The sequence below is a fragment of the Ambystoma mexicanum genome, chromosome 1q, assembly GCF_040938575.1.
Source record: "Ambystoma mexicanum isolate Mex_15411 chromosome 1q, UKY_AmexF1_1, whole genome shotgun sequence".
Lineage (NCBI taxonomy): Eukaryota > Metazoa > Chordata > Amphibia > Caudata > Ambystomatidae > Ambystoma > Ambystoma mexicanum.
In genome coordinates, this window is record NC_090922.1 from 1154876773 (window position 1) to 1154898443 (window position 21671).

The 21671-nt window shown below is 53.4% G+C and overlaps 1 protein-coding gene across 5 annotated transcripts in view; it reads left to right on the forward strand.

The window, feature by feature from the left end:
• Positions 1-21671, forward strand: part of SLC44A5 (solute carrier family 44 member 5) — a 1500346-nt gene that overhangs the window by 1221604 nt on the left and 257071 nt on the right. For all 5 annotated transcript variants that reach the window (XM_069641896.1, XM_069641897.1, XM_069641899.1 and 2 more), the window contains one exon: positions 21437-21568. In XM_069641896.1, the coding sequence (XP_069497997.1) occupies positions 21437-21568 (132 nt within the window). The remainder of the gene's footprint in view (positions 1-21436; positions 21569-21671) is intronic.

Consider the following 21671-nt stretch of genomic DNA (forward strand, 5'->3'; position numbering starts at 1 on the left):
GCTCTAAAACCGAACTCGTATTAATAGGGTCAGAGACGAAACTCGAGAAACTCGGACCCAGCTACAAGAATTTTAATATATATAATTGCAACATCAGTTTTATCAGTAAGGTGAAGACCTTGGGAATCTATTTAGACAAAACTTTGAATATGAAGGTCCAGGTCAACAGCCTGATTTCCTCAGCCTCTTACTTTATTAAACTATTCCGCTGCCTAAGACCGTTTATATCGGAAAAAACTCAGAAACATTGGCAAGGGCAATCATAGGATCCAAAATAAATTACTGTTGTAGCCTTTCGATGGGCCTGCCGCTATCTGACTTTGACTGTCTCCAGGTTATTTAGAATGGGGCGGTGAGAGTTGTTAAATGTCTCTCGAAAAGAGATCATGTGACAGAAGCTAGGAGAAGTCTCCACTGGCTGCCCATTCAGGCCATAGTTTCCTTTAGGCTGCTTCTTATCACCCACAAATATGTGCTTGGACAAATGCCTGCATATCTGAAAGCGGTCATCATTTTAAAGCAAAGCACAATACCTCTTGGGTCAGATGATTCTAATCTGCTCACTATCCCCCGATGTAAAACTAAGAAGTCCAGGGATGCTGCTTTTGCATCGGTGGCCTCCCAGGCATGGAATACTTTAATGCCTTCCTTGAGAACTATTGAATCTACGGAGATTTTTAAGAAAAAGTTGAAAACAGTCCTTTTCTCCTAATTCTATCTCTCTCCATCACCTTGTTATGACGACTCATGGAGCCCATATTCCGGCCTGTCTCTGGGCTAGCATCTGTAGCCCTCTCTGTTTTGTGTGTTTGTTTGTGCGTCCTTAAGCTTTTGGGTACCTGGTGCGCTGTATAAATCCCGAAACATAAACATAAACATAAACAAACATCTTCTTTTATAGGAGCTTTCCAATTTCAGTGCAAAGCAGAGACCTTGGATATTCAAAATGTGGCTAAGTCTTTCCAGAGATATTTGGAGAGACTTATCCAAATTTGGACTGAAGACACAGCCAACAGAATAATTGTCCATATCAAGAAGAATAACTGAAGAAATGTTCGATTAATACCTCACAGATAACGAGCTATTAACCCTAAATCATGAGCCTCTGATTGGCACATTAAAATGGATCAGTGACCAACACTAAGCGGTCGGGTAATCAAATATCGATTGTGCCCAACTCTTAATATGTGTGTAGTGGGGTCCATCATCAGAGATAGAAAGGCAAGTCTGTCAGACATTAATGTAGGGTTCCTAATGATGAGGAAGTTGAACCAGCACTTCCTACCCGAGACATTAACAGGCTAATTCATAGAATCCAGCGCACAAGTAGCGCACGCGGCTGGCGCACAGCGTGCGCCTGCGATAGTCTGCGCCAGGCACGTGCGCTAAAACAGATTTCCGCGCACAGCGTATTCATGGATTTCAAGCTCCCAAAACAGCCGTGGCGCAGAGAATCGCAGCGAGCCTGCAGCAGCGCCAGTAACGCCCCCAAGAACGCCCTCGCGCACGGAAAAGCCATCAAAAGCGCTAAATCATCGCTAAGGGCTGCGCTAACCCCGGACCACTTCACAGGGCAGGCAAACAAGGAAAGCAAAGCGGGCAATCTCCAAATCAGGAGTACGCGGGAAGTACTACACGCGACTAGGCAGGGAACGTGAATCACAGGGGTACGCGGGAATCATCACACGCGAACAGCCAGGGTGCGTGTATTACAGGGGTAGCGGGAAGTCCAACACGCGATGGGCCAGGGAACGTGTATTACAGGGGGACGCGTGAAGTAGAACACGCGATAGGCCAGGGAACGTGCATCACAGGGGTACGCGGGAATCATCACACGCGAACAGCCAGGATGCGTGTATTACAGGGGTAGCGGGAAGTTCAACACGCGAAGGGCCAGGGAACGTGTATTACAGGGGGACGCGTGAAGTAGAACAAGCGATAGGCCAGGGAACGTGCATCACAGGGGTACGCGGGAATCATCACACGCGAACAGCCAGGGTGCGTGTATTACAGGGGTAGCGGGAAGTTCAACACGCGATGGGCCAGGGAACGTGTATTACAGGGGGACGCGTGAAGTAGAACACGCGATAGGCCAGGGAACGTGTATTACAGGGGTACGCGGGAATCATCACACGCGAACAGGCAGGGTGCGTGTATTACAGGGGTAGCGGGAAGTCCAACACGCGATTGGCCAGGGTACGTGTATCACAGGGGTGCGTGGGAATTATCACATGCGAACAGGCTGGGTGGGCCCCCACAGGTGTACCCTGTACACCCTCCCCGGCCCCTGCAGGCAGCCCACAAAACAGTGGACTACCCTGCACACCTGATCATGTCCCCCTGCACCCCCATCCACCCGGGGCACCCTCCACCAGGCCCCCACCCATGTCTCCCACCACCCCCACCCCCCAGCAGTGCAGGGGCACCTGCCATCAGGCCCCCATCCATGTCTCCCACCACCCCAACCCCCATCCACCAGGGGCACCCTCCACCAGGCCCCCACCCATGTCTCCCACCACCCCCACCCACCAGCACTGTGGGGCACGTGGCCAGCAGGCAGTCAGGCAGCAGCCGATGGCAGGTGGGAGCGTGCTCAGGGTTCTTGGGGACTTAAATTCGGCCTCCTGGCCAGGAGCGTGGTCTTTCGTGTTAGAACGCGTGGACAGCCTGATAGGGAGTGATTTTGCACCAGAAAACCCCACACTCATCGCGCGAAAACCCGCATCGCGCGAAAACCCGTCACCAGCATATGTGCGTCAATAGTTACCTGCACGTGCAGTGTCAAAGCGTGTGATTGGTGAAAAGTGAGCGACACGCAGGAGTGTCGAAGCGCGTGATTGGTGAAAAAGGATCCACATGCAGGAGTGACAAAGCGTGTGATTGGTGAAAAGTGAGCTACACGCAGGAGTGTCGAAGCGCGTGATTGGTGAAAAAGGATCCACATGCAGGAGTGACAAAGCGTGTGATTGGTGAAAAGATACCTACACGCAGGAGTGCCAAAGCGTGTGATTGGTGAAAATAGGCCAAGCACGTACACGCCGTAAGTGACGATGTACGTGTGGGCCTGTATAAAAGGTAGTGTTGAACACAATTTCCTTGTACGTGCTTTTCGTGGCGAGCGAGTGGGTGAATTCGGTACTTCTTGTCGTTTCACACGCGATTTACTTCACGGCGTTTCCAGTTCGTACTCCCTGTTACCTCTGACAGCTCTTTTCTCTTTTTCCTCTTGTACTGGTTTTCCTGGGCCTGTTCCCTCAAACAGTGTCCCCTTCTACAGTTGTCCTGTCTCCTCAGACAGCGTACACCTCTTCTTTTGGCGGGGGTGTAGCCAACCAAAAGTGCTATTTTTTCACGCTCTTTTACCTGGCAGACGGTGAGTCACGCACGTATCTAACATCTGTGCTTGCCCCGTGTGTAGCCTACCCCTTCAGAGGTCAATCTAGGCCGCGTGTGACACGCATACGTTCATTGTGTTACTGGATGCCACAGCGTAGTGCAGGGTTTTCCATCAGCACACGTGGTCTAGGAGGGGTATTGTGCACGTTCCTTAACTTTTTTGGGGTGCCTGTGCGTTGCGTGACCCGTCATCTTTCCCCAGGGGTGTCATATAGCCTTGCCACTGCACTAGGGTACGAATACCATCTGGTACCCAACCCCTTTGACACCCAATTGCCCAGGACAATTGTGCACACCCACTCCCATACGCACAATACCATCAGTGCCATGGTTGGGAGGCGTGCAAGCCGTAAGGGTGGCAAAGGTGGCCGAGCCACACGTGGTGGCCGTGGAGGATCCAACAGGGGACGTGGTTGTGACTTGCAGGGCGCCCCTGTTCCCCCCAGTCTGGAGGAACAGTCAGGGACACCCATGCCCCCCCCCCCCCCCCCAGTTGAGAGTCATGTGGCTGATACCAACCCTGATCAGCCCATGTCGGACCAGGCCATTGTGGCACCAGACCTGTCCGAGGGTGATTCCATCGCTGACATCCAGGTCAGCAGGTCCACTGTACGTGCACCGGTGCACATTGGTGTCATCAGGGCACGCGCATCTATGCCAGATAGGTCATCTGCTGGCCCCCGTAGCCAGGGTGTGGCTCAATCCACCCCACCTCTCATACACCCTGCCAAGACTGTGTCGGTCCTAGTTCATGCACCTCAGATCAGGCCTGACCCCATCCCACTACCCCCAATGCCTGCACCTACTCCCATGCTGAGTGGGCAATCACACACACCCAGTACAGAGTCCACCACGGCTCCTGCCCCTAGTGTCCACAGCGGCGTAGGACACTCTGGATCCCCACCCCCTTCCAAGCGCAAGAGGAAGAGTGCACGTCCGGCACAGGCTGATGCCCCAGACACGGCTGCACAGTCCGGCCCATCAAGGAAGCCAAGCTTCACAGACGCCGAACTTAATGCACTTGTTCAGTATGTGTCAGATCATGATAGGGAAATGGTCATCGTTGCAGGGTCCAAGACCACACATGCCAGACGCCAGGCACACTGGCAGACCATTGCTGACAGAATAAGTGCCCTTGGAGTAGTGAGGCGCACAGCTAGTGATTGCCAGAAGCGCTGGAATGACCTTAAGCGCAGGGCAAAGGATAAGCTGGCCTCAAGTCATGCCGCAACCTTGGTGACTGGAGGTGGGTCCCCAGCACAGGAAATAGAACTCACACCACACGAGTCCGTAGCTGGATCCTACGTCACCGAGGGACAACTCCAAGGTGTGGGAGACCTCCCTGATTACGAGGCATCATCCGGTGAGTGCACATGCATGTGTGTATCATCCATGTGCATGGTGTGTGTGTGAAGCATTCATGTTGGGTACCTGTCAAGGGGGTGTGTGGCAGAGTTGACAGTGGCACCCATGTGCCTCATCCAGTATGTACAGTGCAACACCATCTGGCCACAGCACTATCCCTACTGGCAACAGTGCACATATGGGCCAACACCATGGAAGTTGCCCTTGATTAGTAATTTTGTCACTACATTGTTGCTCATACTCCCCTGTCTATTCATCTGATGTCTTACATACCATTCCTCACCTTTCCCCCAGCCATTAAAGTTTCATCTTCACATGCCTGACATGCAATGATACCACATGCTAATGCGTCCTCTGTATATAAATGCCTACCAACATGCAGTCATAATGTGGATGTAGCCTTGACATCCACCTCCTTCCTGGGTCCTTTGGTACCGTCTGGTTTCGAGCCCCATTCCCTCACACTCCATGCTGCTCTTCATGGTCTATCTTCCATGACTTCTACAGTTCAGACCATCGTGCCCTACGCACGACACCTGCTTGCCAAAAGTCAAATGAGGGCAGCCTGCCCTCCAATGCGACCCACCCTATTGCTGACCAGTGCATCTGAGCCCACTCTAAGCTAACTCTCACTGACATCTGCTCATACATGCCTTTGCCTGTCCCATAGACCCTTCACATGGTCCCTGTCCTCTCTCCTTGCTCCTCTTCCACCATCATAGGTGGGACCCGTTGGGGTGTACTCCTGGCCTCCTTCCAATCCTCAGATACCACTAATGATGTGCATGGTAATGGGAGCGTCTCAGTCCAAGGCCCTTAGGCCAACCTCAATCTCCTTGAGAAATGCTACCCACATCTCATCAACTTCCTTACCTCTCCTGCTGTCCCCCCTCCTCTCTCCTCATCAATCCTGCACTGCCTCCCTGCACCCTCCCATGAACCTTCTCCGCCTCCCACTCCAACTCCTACACATGCGGCACCTCTGATCTCTAGCACTCCCCGTAAGTCCTACAAGGCTGTCAACCTCCTCCACAATCACACTCCTTTCACTGCGGCTGCATCAGGCATTCCTCCGATAACTGTCACTTACATGAGGTTATGCACCTTGACATCCTTGGTCTCATGGAAACATGTCTGACGGCCAGCTCTGTCTGCATCCTTGACCCTCTCCTTGGCCCGCCACTACTGTGCAGGGGGGGTGTGCCCTTGGCTTCCCTGAGGGTATTCCTGCCACTGTCACACCTACTTAGACCTACTCCACTCTGGAATGGCTTGTGTGAGGTTTCTGTCCACCACACCTTGACATTCCAAACAGTGCGTACTGTGTCTGGGAAAACTGGTCAAATGTACTACTTCCTTTCTGAGTGTCCTCACCTCTCCTCCTCACTCATGTCCCCAGACACAGAATTCCTCATCCTTGGTGCGGTACGCATCCACCTGCATGCCTGTTGACGCCCCCACGTGACCTTACTGTGACCTCAGCAACTCCCTCTCACCCTCTAGACTCCCGTCTGTCCCTACTCATTCTGCAGGGCACACTCTTGATGCTCTGATCTCATCTGACTTTCCCCTCTCCGTCCATCTCTGCACTCCTCTCTCCTGGAGTGATCACATTCTCCTCTCCTCCCAGCTCACCCTCAACACCCCACAGGCAAAGCCACCCTCACCACTGTCACACACCTTCTTGGTATTCCGACCCATGAAGTGTGTGTCAGTCGAGGCTCATGCTGCCAAAATGTCCCCCCCATCCAGCTCCCCCTTAGGCTCACTCCCATCCTGACAGGGCCCACTCCATGCTCCACTCCATGTCAGGTACACTGGATGTCTTAGCCACGGTCATGACCACCTGTCTGAAGCCCCATGCCAATGCAGAGTCCTGGCATGACTCGGATCTTGGGAACCCAAACCACAGGTGCCGGGTGGCAGAGAGGGAATGTCCTGCATCATGGCCATCCTCTGGCAAACTGGCCTGCCACATGCTCCAAAGGCAATAGCGCCTCACCCTTCTCACCAAGATGAGATCCCCAATCCAAGGGCACATATCTGCGGCATGTGACAACTCTGCAGGACACATAGAAATCTGAAAGGACCTTGCCGAGCCAGAGGCAGTGTGTACCTCCCCTGTCCCCTCCGAGCCCACAGCACAGCATGATTGTCTCTGTACCCCTATAGGCCACCCCCCCAGCACTTGTCTGCGCCTAACACCATCTGCCCTTGACGTCAAGTCCTACTTACCTTGTACAGCACTTCCAGCCGCCACTCCCCCTTGCACTTCATTGTGCCACCCACCCCTGCACTTGCGTGACATGAATGACACCAGCACCAGTAGTATTGTTGACTGGCATCCCCTTCTGCCCCACCACCCCTCAGTGCTCCGCTGCACCTACAAACATTACTTGACCGGTGCTTCACGAATGCAAAATTATTCCGTTACAGGTGTTGGGGAGGTGGAATCACAATGTTTACTGCATTATGTTGATCTAGACAAGGCACTATGCATCGTTGCCAATTTGGACTAGCAGATCCATGTACAACATGTATACTAATTGATGTGACGATGCAATGTCAGGACCAGAGTGGTAGAAATCCAAAAAAGTAGCCCTCCTCTCCCTCTTCACTTGGTGGCTATGTCACATGCCATGTGTGTGATGGCATGTGCCTTTGACATGGCAATCACCGCCCAATGTGTGATGGCAGTGCTAGGCATCAAGGTGAGCAGGCGTTGCTCTCCAATCAGTACATAGTATGCCCTGAGCCTCCCCTACAGACCCAGTGATGGTGAATGCATAGGAGGACTCCCAGTCATGTAGGACATGTGTCGTAGGACTACTGCCTATGTTGTTCATCAGCCCTTGTTGCATGCCATGGTGCTAATGCCTGTTTCCATTTTTCTCTTTCATGTCTTTGCAGGGGACGAAGCACTTGTTGATGCTGGGGATGTGGTGGTGGAGCCGTCCCAGGAGGGCAACCCGGGCCGACCTACCACAAGTGAAGGACGTGGTGTGTTTGTGGGTGAAAACCCACAAGTGCTGCAGGCCGTGCTGTCGAGGGGTGTCTCTGGGGGTTCCTCCCCCGAGCAGTATTCAGGTGTAGACTCGGAGGATGACACCTATGTGCAGTCGCAGGTGAGTGTTCTTGGGAGAGAATCTCCTCTGTCCGACCCACCTGCAGCCAGGCCATTGGCCTCAATGGGGATGTCAGTGTCGGCAGATCAGCCTCCGGTGGTTACGGATGCAGGGCCACACCACCCAATCTCTGATCCTGTTCCTGGGGCTGCAGATCAGAGAGGGAATGCAGTCCTGCAGCCTGAGGCCTTGCCGGCACAGCAAGGCGCAGTCCGCCTTGCCCCAGGCAGGTGTGGTGCCCGTCAACGTGGTGGCCGTATGCCACCTGGCAATACCGTATGGGAGCAATCCATCTACGGTATGGCCACCCAACAGGCAGCATCATCCGAGATGATTGCACAGGCCATGGATAGGGTGGCCACTTCCATTGTCCCCCCAGAAAGGCTGATGGAGCGACTGGAGCAGGCTACAGAGTCCATCTGCCAGGCACACAGGGAGGATATGTTGGCGTCCAACATGGACAGGCGGGCGGCACTGGCGACTCTGGGGGAATCACTTTCCATGGAGTCCCAGCGCCACAGGGAAGCCCTGAGGGAAGAACTCCGTCACCTCAGGTCGACCCTGTTAGAGCTTGAGGCTTCATCCCATAGAAGGACAGAGGAGCAGCTGGAGCGTCTGACACGGACGCTCTCGGCCGAGATGCAGGCAACTCGTGCGGAGGTCAGGTCATCCCGGGAGTTACTGCATGGGGACCTCCGCATGATTATAACCCAGAACCAGAACTACCAGACCCGCCTGCTTGCAGCCATGGAGGAGCAAACTCGTGCTTTGCGTGGGCTGCCTCCCATTGTCACACCATCTTCTGAGGCAGCTCCCCCACCTCCAGAGTCAGCTGCAGGGTCTGGGCAGAGCCATAGCGACTCATCTCCCACAACAGAGTAGCCGTGTGGGCCACGAGCCTATGGGGTGTTTTCCTTTCCCATGATCCACACAGGTGGATTGTGGCGTGCATCCTGTCCTCGGACCTCATAGGTGGCCCCCCCCCCCCGCCGGCCCTTTCATGGCCATTTTTTCTCTTTTTCATTTTTATTTTGCAAGAGTGTTGCCTTGTGTGGGTACCTGGGCATACACTGTATTGTGGCTGGGCACATGCAGGCTTGTCCTGAGTTTGGTTTCGATGCTTGGGTAGCAGACATCCACACCCCTCCTGCTTCCCTTTCCATGGGCTTGCAAAGGGTGTGCCCAAGTGACAGCAAATTACACGGTGACATTGGACTCCCATGAGCTGTTGGCCAGTCCATAGTCAATACTGTGTAGACATTCATAGTGTTCATTGTTGTTGCACCTAACTATGCATGATGGTATGATATGTGCCTCTACTTACATATGTTGCTCATGTTTTGCAGGTATTTCACACAGATCTTCACAAGGGCATACTCTCTGGAGTCACACTACATGTCGGTAGATGTGCACTGACACTTTTGCATGGCGCCATCACTGTACATCTGGACGGTGAGGACATACCAGCTGAATCAGGTAATGAGACTACCATTGATTACATGCAATGTGTCTTGTTTGGGTGGGCTTCAGGGTGGGTTGGTGTGTAATTTGATAGAAATTACTCTTACACAGGTGTGTAGTAGTGGCTCCAGGGCGGTTAGCTGCTCAAGTGCGGCTATGTTCCATTTGGGGCACTGCTATTTGTGACACTGGTGTCATGTTGTGATGGCCAGTTTGTTTGCTGTCACATACCATGACATGGTGTCCTCAGTGGCGGGACTGTGAAGGGAGTGGGTGACATGGCAATGTTGTCATGTAGTGAATCGCCTGTGGGAATGCATTTTAGATTGATGGAGTTGTGTCTTTGCGTTGTGATGCATAGCTGGTGTATGTGTAGCTAGGGGTGCACACATATTGACACTTCCATGTTAACAATCTCAGGCTGATGTGTATCTGACAGTTCATTGTCAAGTACTTTTCAGACATTGTCAGGTAGAGTCATCATTGATTGTCAGATGGTATGTGCCAGAGCAGTGTGCACTAGCCAGCACTGTGATTCCTAGGTGAAGAAGTTGGCCACCAGTTGCGTACGGGCTGCCTCCCCCCGTGCCCTTTCCCCTCCCATGCGCAGCGGGCGTGCATGTGGTTGTGGATGTGGGGGCACCACCATGTCCACGGGCAGGCCCCGGCGTGTTGCAACGTTGTGCAGGACACATGCTGCCACTATGATCCTGCACACTATTCGGGGAGCATATAACAGCTGCCCGCCAGAACGGTCAAGGGAGCGAAAGCGTGACTTGAGCACTCCGAATGTGCGCTCCACTATGCCCCGTGTAGCAATGTGGGCTGTGTTGTACCTTACCTTGGGTGGCGTGGTGGGGTTCTGGATTGGGGTCATCATGTGGGGGCTGATAGGGTAGGCACTGTCCCCTGCGGAGGTGGTGATGGGTATCATTAGTGGTGTTGTGTCATGACCCAGTATCTGACATGCATGCATGTGGAGTGGCATTCATGCTCACCAAGCAGCCATGTATCTCCATGCTGGCCAGCCTCTAGGTCCCGGCATAGGGTAGACATTCTGTAGATGAAGCTGTCGTGGGTGGACCCTGGATAGTTGGCATATACTGATGTGATGATTCCCTTGGCATTGCATACAACTTGGACGTTGATGGAATGCCAGTGCTTGCGGTTTCTATAGATGTGCTCTGTTGCCCTGGGTGGACGTAGAGCCACATGTGTGCAGTCAATTGCACCAAGCACTTTGGGGAATTGAGCCACACCATAGAATTCCTGGATGCACGTCCGCCTTTCTGCATGAGTCCTGGGGAGATATATGTGCCTGCGGACTGAAGGCCGTGCAGTGATGATGTTCAAGACCTGGTGTAGGCAGCGTGACTGCGTGGCCTGTGACACACCACCCACTATGGCACTTGTCCGCTGAAAGGATCCAGTGGCCAAGAAGTGCAGTACATTCAGGACCTTCTGCAGGGGGCTGAGTGCTTGGGAGCACAGGGTGGGTGATGTGAGGTCATCCTCCCACTCACTGACCAGGTCCAGTATGATGTGTGCTGGAAACCTGTACCTCCCATACACCTGGTCATCAGGCATCCCGAATAGGCTGGTTCTGGGTGTGAATATTCTGGCCCTGACTCTCCTCCTCATCCTCCTTTGGTAGCCCACTGCCACTGCTGCTAGGAACGGTATGTTCATCCTGGCATCTGGCTTGTTTATTGAAAAGTGCGCAAATTAATGCCTTGCGCGTGTAGTAGGCAGCGTGTGAGCCTCGCACCCCTGGAATCGGGTTCCCACTCCAATCGCGTGTGGAAATTCCCACGCTGCAGGCATACAGGTGCGCTGACGTACTTGGCTGTGTAAGTGGCCGCGCGCCCCTGAAATACACGTATATAGGCCAATGGCGTGTAAGCGCACTTTTGGGCAATTACACGCGATGAAATACACGTACATAGGCCAATGGCGTGTACGCGCACTTTTGGCCAATTACACGCGATGAAATACACGTACATAGGCCAATGGCGTGTACGCGCACTTTTGGCCAATTACACGCAATGACACTCTGACGTGCAGGATTTCCACGTGTGCTTGTCTTCACGTGCTGAGTGGGGAACGCCCGTGCGGATCACGTCAGACGCGCTTACGCGATGAGGGACTCTGGTCCAATAGAATCGCGTATGCGTGCTGACGCACTTACGCGCTAAGGGCCTTTCCTCGGATTTCACGCTGACGTGCAGGAATTTCACGTGCCTAATCACTCCGTATCAAGCTGGCCACCCGAAAACACACGGAACACCACGCTCCTGCCCCGAAGGCCGAGTTACTGCCCCCCAAGTGCCCTGAGCAGCCTCCCACGTGCTATCTGCTGCTGCCTGCCTGCCTGCCTGCCTGCTGCCACCGTGCCCTGCCATTTGGTGCCTGCACATCAGCCATCTGCAGGGGTCCAGTTGCTGTGTCCACCCCTGCTGGAACTGAAGACTCCCAACTGGGATTACATCGCTCCACAGCCCAGCCCCAGGACCCAGTTGCCCACCCACACCTGCCTCTGGGGTTGCCATGTCGGGCACTTCTACATCTGGCACCAGTGGCAACCCCAGGCCAGAGGGGCAGAGGGGCACCAGCTTCACTGCCACCGAAGTTGGTGTCCTGGTGGAGCATGTCCTGGGGCAGTATGATGCCCTCTTTGGATCGTCCCGCGCCAGCAAGGAAGGACGGGAGAGGATCTGGGCCGACTGTGTGGTTGCCATCAACGCGGAGGGGGTGGCAACCCGCAACGTCTTGAAGATCAAGAAGCGCTGGGAGGACTTGAGGTCCAGGACCCTTGTGAAGGCCCGGCGCCTCGTGGAGGGGGGCCGGGGCCACATGAGTTCCATCCAGAAGAGGGTCCTGGAACGCGTACGCCCAGCGCTCCACGCCCAGATCCTTGAGAGGGAGACCCGTCTGGAGTTGAGCGGTAAGTGTCCAAGCATCACTGTGTGAGACAGGGCATGTTGCGGTGTGCTGGTTCTATGATACTTGCCTGTATGTGTGCCATGTGCCATGTATGCATGTATGTGTGCTGGGACATCATGGTAATGCATGTGCGACCAGTGATGTGTGACCCACATGGTTGTTGCATGTGTAGAAATGCGGCATGGGGAGCACTATGCAGATTTGGGACATGTGAGCATGCCAGTCTCTGTACCTGGACATGGATGGGGGTGAGGATGGGTGCTGATGCCAGGTACATATATGGTAGCCATGTCTGTGTGCCTGACCTGCATGTCTGTGACTTGTGCATGCCATGGATGCATGACTCATGTGTGTGACAATGCACAGATTCAGTGACGCACCCACCTTACCCTTGTTTTGCCTGTGTTTGGTGTGATTGTGGCCAGATGGATGTGACTGAGGTGTAGTGTGTGCATGTGATATGCATGAGCCATGATGCATGTGAGTTACATTTCATTGAATGTTTCAAGAGTCAATTGGACATGCATGGAAATGTGCATGGCATGCACCATGCCTGTTACTGTGTGTGTTTTGCCTGGACTGACCCATGTGTTGTGGAGGGACATGATGGAAGTGTACTTTGACAGGGGTGCTCATCTGCTATTGCTTCCTGTCTAGGGGACCATTGTACAGTAGCCTGATGCTTGTGTTCTTTGTCTCCCTCTACGCAGCGGCTAGTGAAGAAGAGGGCGGAGACGGCGCTGTGGAGCAAGGCGGCGGGGATGCCCCCACGGCTGCAGCGGAAGGGGTGGGTGAGCCCCCACAGGGGCCTGCTACGGCGGGAGACGGTGAGGAGCCATCCAGGTTGGTGGTTTGCACAGAGGAGGAGGAGGCCGACACTGGTGCACACATGGGCCCTGGTGGGAGCATCCCTGCTGGTGCAAGTGGTGCAGTCCAGGGCCAGGGGCAGGAGGCAGCACAGGTCACCGTGGAGGGGCCTGTGCATGTCGCTGTCCCTGACCCTGTGAGTGCACCACCATGCACCAGCAGGGATGCCCCGTCCCAGGCCCGTCCGCAGGTAGAGGGGATGTCCATGTCAACTGACTCCCCTCCACCTGCGGCCGTGGGAACCCCTGGCCGCGTGGAGCAGGTCCTGATTGGGGTCGCGATGCGCACGGCTGTGATTCGTGATGCCGTGCGTGCTTCCCGGGAGGAGCACGCACGTCATCACGAAGTGCACCGTGCCGACGTGGCCCAATTGGGATCGGCCATGTTCGGGGGGTTCCTGCATGTGTTGGCCAATCTGACGGCCCTCTCCTCCTCTGTGCAGGCTATCCACCAGTCGTTCTCCTTGCCGTCTTCCGGCCCAGATGCCACCATGGCCCCCTGTGGACCTGCCCCGACCAATGCAGCCAGCTCGGTGGGGATCCCATCCCTGCCACAGTTGGGAGTCGGAGGTCCAGCAGGGGTGGACGACACAGCAAGTGGACCCCAGCAGATGGAAGATGTGCCGGCATCATCGGGCAGGGCACGTGCACGACGGCGTCGGTGGTTACCATCAGCCTGGATGCCGTCGTGCTGGCAGAGGCAGTGGCGTCGCAGGCAGCAGCGGGCTCGACGTGGGAGGCATCATGGCTCAGGGCCATCAAGATCGGAGGGGCAGGCATCGGCCGGAGGGCAGGGCAACCCTGGCATGGGGGTGTGTTCCGTGTGGGAGGAGTTTGGCCAGCGGATAGGTGCGGAGCGGCAGCGGGCGGAAGAGGAGCGGCTCGCCATGGCCAGGGCGGAGATCTCCATGCATCAGGCATTGAGGCGGGCTGAGTGCCTCGAGGAGGCTCGCAGGGAATTTGGAGAGCACATGGGGTTGTCCCTGCGAGACCTCGGGGCCAGGACTGAGTCCCGCCTCCAGGACATTGACGTGGAGTTCGAGGATGCCCTGGCCAGCATCACCAAGTGAGCCGCAGGACTAGCCCGCTGCCTTTGTATATAGTTTTTTAGTTAGTTAGTGCTAGGTTTCCTTTATTTAATTTTTTTTTTTTGGACCGCTTGGACAATGGCCACTTCTTTGTACATATTTTTTTAAATAGTTAGTATTAGGTTTAATTTGTGGTGTTGGGCTCATGGACCCTTGAACAATCCTGTAAATATAGTTATTTTTTGTGAGATAAATTTTTTAACTTTCATATTGGTCACACCATGTCGTAATGGTTTATCTTTCATTTCATTCTACATGTGTTTACTTTGGACAAAATCTATTCATTTTTCTATCCTTTGTTTTTTGGTTTCTGATTTTTGTTCCCGGACATGGACCTTTTATTTGCTTTACCAGATAGTTGTCAGAGTTTACTTTATTTTTATTTTTAATACATTTTGATATTATCTTACACTTGTGTCATTTTTTCTTTGGTTTCTTACATGCCATGATATGGGTTTTGACATTGACTTGCACCCATTGTGTATGTGTGTGTGGCGGACATGTGTTCTTTTGCTTACTTGCCTTTGGGGTTGTGTCATGTGATTGCATTCACTATGTGGGTGCATGCAATCCTTGCCTGGGTGTTTGTGCTGGGTATGCTGGTCATTACTGCCATTATTGTGTATCGTCAGGACCAGGGGCCAGGGGGACATGGGTGGGGGCCTGGTGGAGGGTGCCCCAGGTGGATGGGGGGTTGGGGGTGGTGGGAGACATGGGTTGGCCATGGGTGGGGGCCTGCTGGCAGGTTGCCCACAGTGCTGGGGGTGGGGGTGGTGGGAGACATGGGTTGGCCATGGGTGGGGGCCTGCTGGCTGGTTGCCCACAGTGCTGGGGGTGGGGGTGGTGGGAGACATGGGTTGGCCATGGGTGGGGGCCTGCTGGCAGGTTGCCCACAGTGCTGGGGGTGGGGGTGGTGGGAGACATGGGTTGGCCATGGGTGGGGGCCTGCTGGCTGGTTGCCCACAGTGCTGGGGGTGGGGGTGGTGGGAGACATGGGTTGGCCATGGGTGGGGGCCTGCTGGCAGGTTCCCCACAGTGCTGGGGGTGGGGGTGGTGGGAGACATGGGTTGGCCATGGGTGGGGGCCTGCTGGCAGGTTGCCCACAGTGCTGGGGGTGGGGGTGGTGGGAGACATGGGTTGGCCATGGGTGGGGGCCTGCTGGCAGGTTGCCCACAGTGCTGGGGGTGGGGGTGGTGGGAGACATGGGTTGGCCATGGGTGGGGGCCTGCTGGCAGGTTGCCCACAGTGCTGGGGGTGGGGGTGGTGGGAGACATGGGTTGGCCATGGGTGGGGGCCTGCTGGCAGGTTGCCCACAGTGCTGGGGGTGGGGGTGGTGGGAGACATGAGCAGGTGTGCAGGGTAGTTCCCTGTGGTGTGTGCTGCCTGCAGGGGCCGTGGAGGGTGTACAGGTAATGCCTGGGAGCTCACAGCCAAATCGCGTGTGCAACTTCCCGCGCACCCCTCAAATCCACGTTCCCTGCCATATCACGTGTGGAACTTCCCGCGCGCCCCTGAAAGCCACGTACCCGGCCATTTCGCGTGTGCAACTTCCCGCGCACCCCTCGAATCCACGTTCCCTGCCATATCGCGTGTGGAACTTCCCGCGCGCCCCAGTAATCCACGTACCCGGCCATTTCGCGTGTGGAACTTCCCGCGCGCCCCTGATAACCACGTACCCGGCCATTTCGCGTGTGCAACTTCCCGCGCACCCCTCGAATCCACGTACCCGGCCATTTCGCGTGTGGAACTTCCCGCGCGCCCCTGATAACCACGTACCCGGCCATTTCGCGTGTGCAACTTCCCGCGCACCCCTCGAATCCACGTACCCGGCCATTTCGCGTGTGGGACTTCCCGCGCGCCCCTGAAAACCACGTACCCGGCCATATCGCGTGTGCAACTTCCCGCGCACTCCTGCAATCCACGTACCCGGCCATTTCGCGTGTGCAACTTCCCGCGCACCCCTCGAATCCACGTTCCCTGCCATATCGCGTGTGGGACTTCCCGCGCGCCCCTGAAAGCCACGTACCCGGCCATTTCGCGTGTGCAACTTCCCGCGCACCCCTCGAATCCACGTTCCCTGCCATATCGCGTGTGGAACTTCCCGCGCGCCCCAGTAATCCACGTACCCGGCCATTTCGCGTGTGGAACTTCCCGCGCGCCCCTGATAACCACGTACCCGGCCATTTCGCGTGTGCAACTTCCCGCGCACCCCTCGAATCCACGTACCCGGCCATTTCGCGTGTGGAACTTCCCGCGCGCCCCTGATAACCACGTACCCGGCCATTTCGCGTGTGCAACTTCCCGCGCACCCCTCGAATCCACGTACCCGGCCATTTCGCGTGTGGGACTTCCCGCGCACCCCTCGAATCCACGTACCCGGCCATTTCGCGTGTGGGACTTCCCGCGCGCCCCTGAAAACCACGTACCCGGCCATATCGCGTGTGCAACTTCCCGCGCACTCCTGCAATCCACGTACCCGGCCATTTCGCGTGTGCAACTTCCCGCGCACCCCTCGAATCCACGTTCCCTGCCATATCGCGTGTGGGACTTCCCGCGCGCCCCTGAAAGCCACGTACCCGGCCATTTCGCGTGTGCAACTTCCCGCGCACCCCTCGAATCCACGTTCCCTGCCATATCGCGTGTGCAACTTCCCGCGCACTCCTGCAATCCACGTACCCGGCCATTTCGCGTGTGCAACTTCCCGCGCACCCCTCGAATCCACGTTCCCTGCCATATCGCGTGTGGGACTTCCCGCGCGCCCCTGAAAGCCACGTACCCGGCCATTTCGCGTGTGCAACTTCCCGCGCACCCCTCGAATCCACGTTCCCTGCCATATCGCGTGTGGAACTTCCCGCGCGCCCCAGTAATCCACGTACCCGGCCATTTCGCGTGTGGAACTTCCCGCGCGCCCCTGATAACCACGTACCCGGCCATTTCACGTGTGCAACTTCCCGCGCACCCCTCGAATCCACGTACCCGGCCATTTCGCGTGTGGAACTTCCCGCGCGCCCCTGATAACCACGTACCCGGCCATTTCGCGTGTGCAACTTCCCGCGCACCCCTCGAATCCACGTACCCGGCCATTTCGCGTGTGGGACTTCCCGCGCGCCCCTGAAAACCACGTACCCGGCCATTTCGCGTGTGGAACTTACCGCGCACCCCGGTATGCACGCACACGTTTATTTTTTCTCTCTGCGCGTGTCTGTGTTTGTGGGTACCCCTTTGTACGTCATTTGTCCAGGAGGGCAACAGTATTGTACATTGGTCATGTCTGTATATAGGTGCTATTTGTTGGCGCGCCTTTTAGCGCACATTTCTTGCAGGCGCAGACACGCTACCGCCTGCTTTCTTGTGGCGGTCGTGTTTGTGCCTGTTTGTGCCTGTGCGCTGCTTTGAGCGTGCGCTTTTTTGCCCTATTCTATTCCATGAATACGTGTTGTATGCGAGCGTGTGGGCGTTCCGCGCACTTGCCTCCTGAACTTTCCCCGTGCCGCCCACATTCTTCCCCATTCCGAGTGTTGTGCCCCATTTTATTCCCCATTCCGAGTGTCCCGCCCTGTGTTCCGCCTACTTTAGAGCTGTGCGCTGCGCTCGGAGTGATGGCGCAGTGGCCGTGGCGCACGACGTTGGTTGACCTGTGCGCCGGCCTGCGCCGCGCGCTTTTTCGGCGCACGTCCTCTGCTTTTCTTGCGCACGGACTTCCATGAATCGACGTGCGCTGGTTTCCCTGCGCTTTGCGCTGATTTTCGGCGCAGCGCACGTATTGGCCCCTCTGCGCCGGGATTTTCGGCGCACATTTATTCCATGAATCGGCCTGATACTGTTTTGGGCAAGCGCATTGGGAGACTTTAAACACATTTCTGCTTCTGCTGCTGTTGCTTGCTAAGATTATGAGGATGCTGAAGATGGCACCATCATCCACTGGTACTGCTTGAGTCTGCTGCAGCTCCATGCATGAGGGAGACACTGGGGTGTAGTACAGTATAATTGTAAATTTCTTTTCCAAACATGATATTTACATATATAGCACATTCACTTTTTAGGAAATTGTTGATTTGTCCCAAAAACACTTATACCTCCTCAGAAGAGCCTCTTACATGCCTTTCTTCACCAGAACTTTTTTAGGGACTCTCGTGGTTTTCTTCTTAGAACAGCTATGGTCTACAGAATTGTCTCTATATTTTTTATAGCATTTATTTTTGCTAAAGTGTAAGAGGTCAATGTGCACCACTACTTCATCCCAGTAGCCCACATGACCCAGGCCCTAAATCATCCATACATTCTGACACCACTCACTTAGCCAGTGGAGGTAAGCTGAACGGAGCATGAGACAAATAGCAGACTTAAGATAGAGCAGGGTGGGGAATGATGAAAAGCTGGGAGACCAACCAGGAGAGAGGAACAGTAGCCAAGACGTGAAAGATTAAAGTTTGGTTGCATGAAAGGAAAAGAAGGGTTGAGCCGGACGAATATTGTGGTGGTGGTAATGACAGGTATGAGAGCAGAGTAGCAGAGATGTGGGCATACAAACAGAGGAAGGAACCAAGGGGACTCTAAGAAGTGCAGGGGGAAATATAATACCAGATGGGTAGACTGAGTGAGTTAGTAGCTCAGTTTTTGACAGGTTCAAATGAAGGAAGTGGGTATGCATCCAGTAGTGGACTGCATAAAGACAGGCAGAGACATAAGCTTGAAGACTATTCAACAAATCAGAACAGGAAAATAACATTTAAATGTGAGATGAAATATTGATGGAAGAAATACAATTAGAAAGAATAATAGTATAGGGAGAGAGAAGAGAAGTGGAGCAAGTACCTGAGAAATACCATGTTGGAGAGGGCGAGAGTCAGAAATACAACCAGCCCATGAAACAGAATAAGAACAATTAAAGAGATAAAACAAACTGTAGCACAGTGCCATAAAAACGAAGTGAGGATATGGAGGATAGAAGGGTGACGTGATCCACAGTGTCAAAGACATCTGATTATTCTAGAAAGGTAAGAATGGATGAGTGATTATTATGATGAGCAGTGTGGAGAAAGTTAGTAACATGTAGGAGGGCTGTCTCTTTGGAGTGAGATAGTTGGAAGCTAGATTTCCCTACCAGATATGTTCCAATGCCAAGATGTTGGCTGACCAGGCCCGTCGAAGAAGGAAGTCCTCAGAGTGCGGTCACATGATCCATCATGTGACCACGCCAGTTGTTGTGCAGCAGCAGCATCGTGGTGGGAGGTGCAGGGGACATCAGGTGGCGAAGCCACAGATGTCAGGATCTCGGGTGGCACCCTCCACTACCAAAGATAGGTTCCTATGGCAAGATGTTGGCTGGTTGGGCCGGAGGTAGAAGGTAGTCCTCAGAGTGTGGTCACATGATCCATAATGTGACCACACCGGTTGTTGTTGCAGATGCAGTGGCGGCATGATGGAAGGTTCAGGGGAGGTCAGGCAGCAAAGCAATAGATGTTTGGACCTAGCGTGCCACCATCCCCTACCAAAGGTATGTTCCTATGGCAGGGTGTTGGTTGCTCGATGCCCCAAAAGCGTGGCTTTTGGGCCTTGAGAGGAGGGTGACCCCTAGAAATGTAGCGTGTTCCCTGGAGTTGTCTTTGTACATGCAATGCTTTTGTAATACAAACAACTACATAGGCATGAGGATTTCCTCTTTTGCCATGTCGGAGCAAAAGATGGAATGATCATATTCAAATGCAGCCACCGAGTCCATGCAATTCCTAGTGGCCCTATATGTAATGTTAGAGTGCAGCCCCTACCTGAAAAATTGCACTATGGCAACTTTTGTATGTTCTTGTTAATGTCTGCTTATTGCATTTGTTAACACTGTACAATATCAAATCAAGGGAAACCACCTTTCTGTGGAAGATCATCATAAGTCTTATAGATCGAAGGAGGGGTCATTATCGTGGGATAATGATTCACTCTCAAGTTATCATCCAAGGTGAAGCCAAGGGCCATAACTTGCGAAAAGGGTCACTATCTCAAGTGATGTCCCAAGTGATAACGACCCCCTCCAATTTCAATAAGACTATTTGCACACAGTGCTAAAAGCAAGCAGGGTTTTGAAATTGTAGTGGTGAAGTGAAACTTTCTCTTTTAAGTATATGCAAAGTTCAGAATATGTTTCAGTAAATAATCGTGGCTTCATTTTAAAATATTAAAAGAACTAGGTTGTATTTATAAGGAAAGCATTTTAATTGTGAACTTGGTTGAACTGGAGTCTTTTTAGCATGAGCTTTCTTTAGGTTCAATGTTAAACGGAACTCGTTCTCTTTACAAATGTGAAAGCGCTGTTCCAAGTTTTTGCTTTCAATTTGTTTTGTAAAGTTAGGGTTGGAGTGTTTTGTTGAAATAAATTTTGCTTTGACATTGCATTGCTGTTTCTTGTATTAAGAGAAATACCTTCTGCTGTTTCCCCTGGGAGCTTTCACAGTTAGGATGTCTGGAATGCAGTCAATACCAGTAATTGCTGACTGTATTCTGAATGCAGTCAATACCAGTAATTGCTGACTGTATTCTGAGCATACTGATTGGCTGAAATATCAATACTCACCTGCATGTACTTATACTTATTCAAACAACTATTTTGATAATTTCCTGTTTCGTAGTTTTCTCTGGTCTTTTGGAGGACCGCAGTGACTTCAAACATTTGTTTACACAGATGAGCATCCATGGCCATGCAATCACAGGTTATGTGTGTGTTTCCTGCCGTAAGCATTATGTACTATTCTCACCCAACAGGGAAACTGTTCACCTTTGAGTCTCAGAAATGACATACCTCACACTATCCAATACCTACTTCCATTACTTTTCATGTGTTAATGCAGTCGAATATGTTGATGAACCAGTGTGTATCATATACCCACCATGTACAGTACCTCATGTTTGAGACCTATCAGCTGTGTTAAATGTTTCCTGTAATGTCCTCAGCTGCGGCCTAGAGCTGAGACTCTACTACACCAAACAACAGGAAAATAACCCGCTTTTGAATGGAATACAAAACTAGAAAATACTACTTCATTTGTGGGGTACCATTGAGGCCAGGGGCTGCTTCATTGCAGGAGAAAATCTGACTATTTATTGCAGAAAATGGCAGACTAAAGGGCAACTCTAAAAAGCATATAATTGATCATGCGTGAATAACAATAGCAATAGACTGAGGATGTTACTTTTCTTGCAGGTATCTGGCACTGTTACTGGGAATATGATAGCCTGAGGGGGATTCCTGGAGCAGACCTCACCGTCTACGATATTGGCTTCCAGACGGACTTCAGGGTCTACTTGCAGCTGAGGCAAACATGGTTAGCATTTAGTAAGTATAATATCTCACGAAGTAGTGGAGAAGAGACACCAGTTTCCGTTTAACTAACAGCGCCTTCATTGCGATAGCTTACTGCCTTCGCTTTATGCAGAAC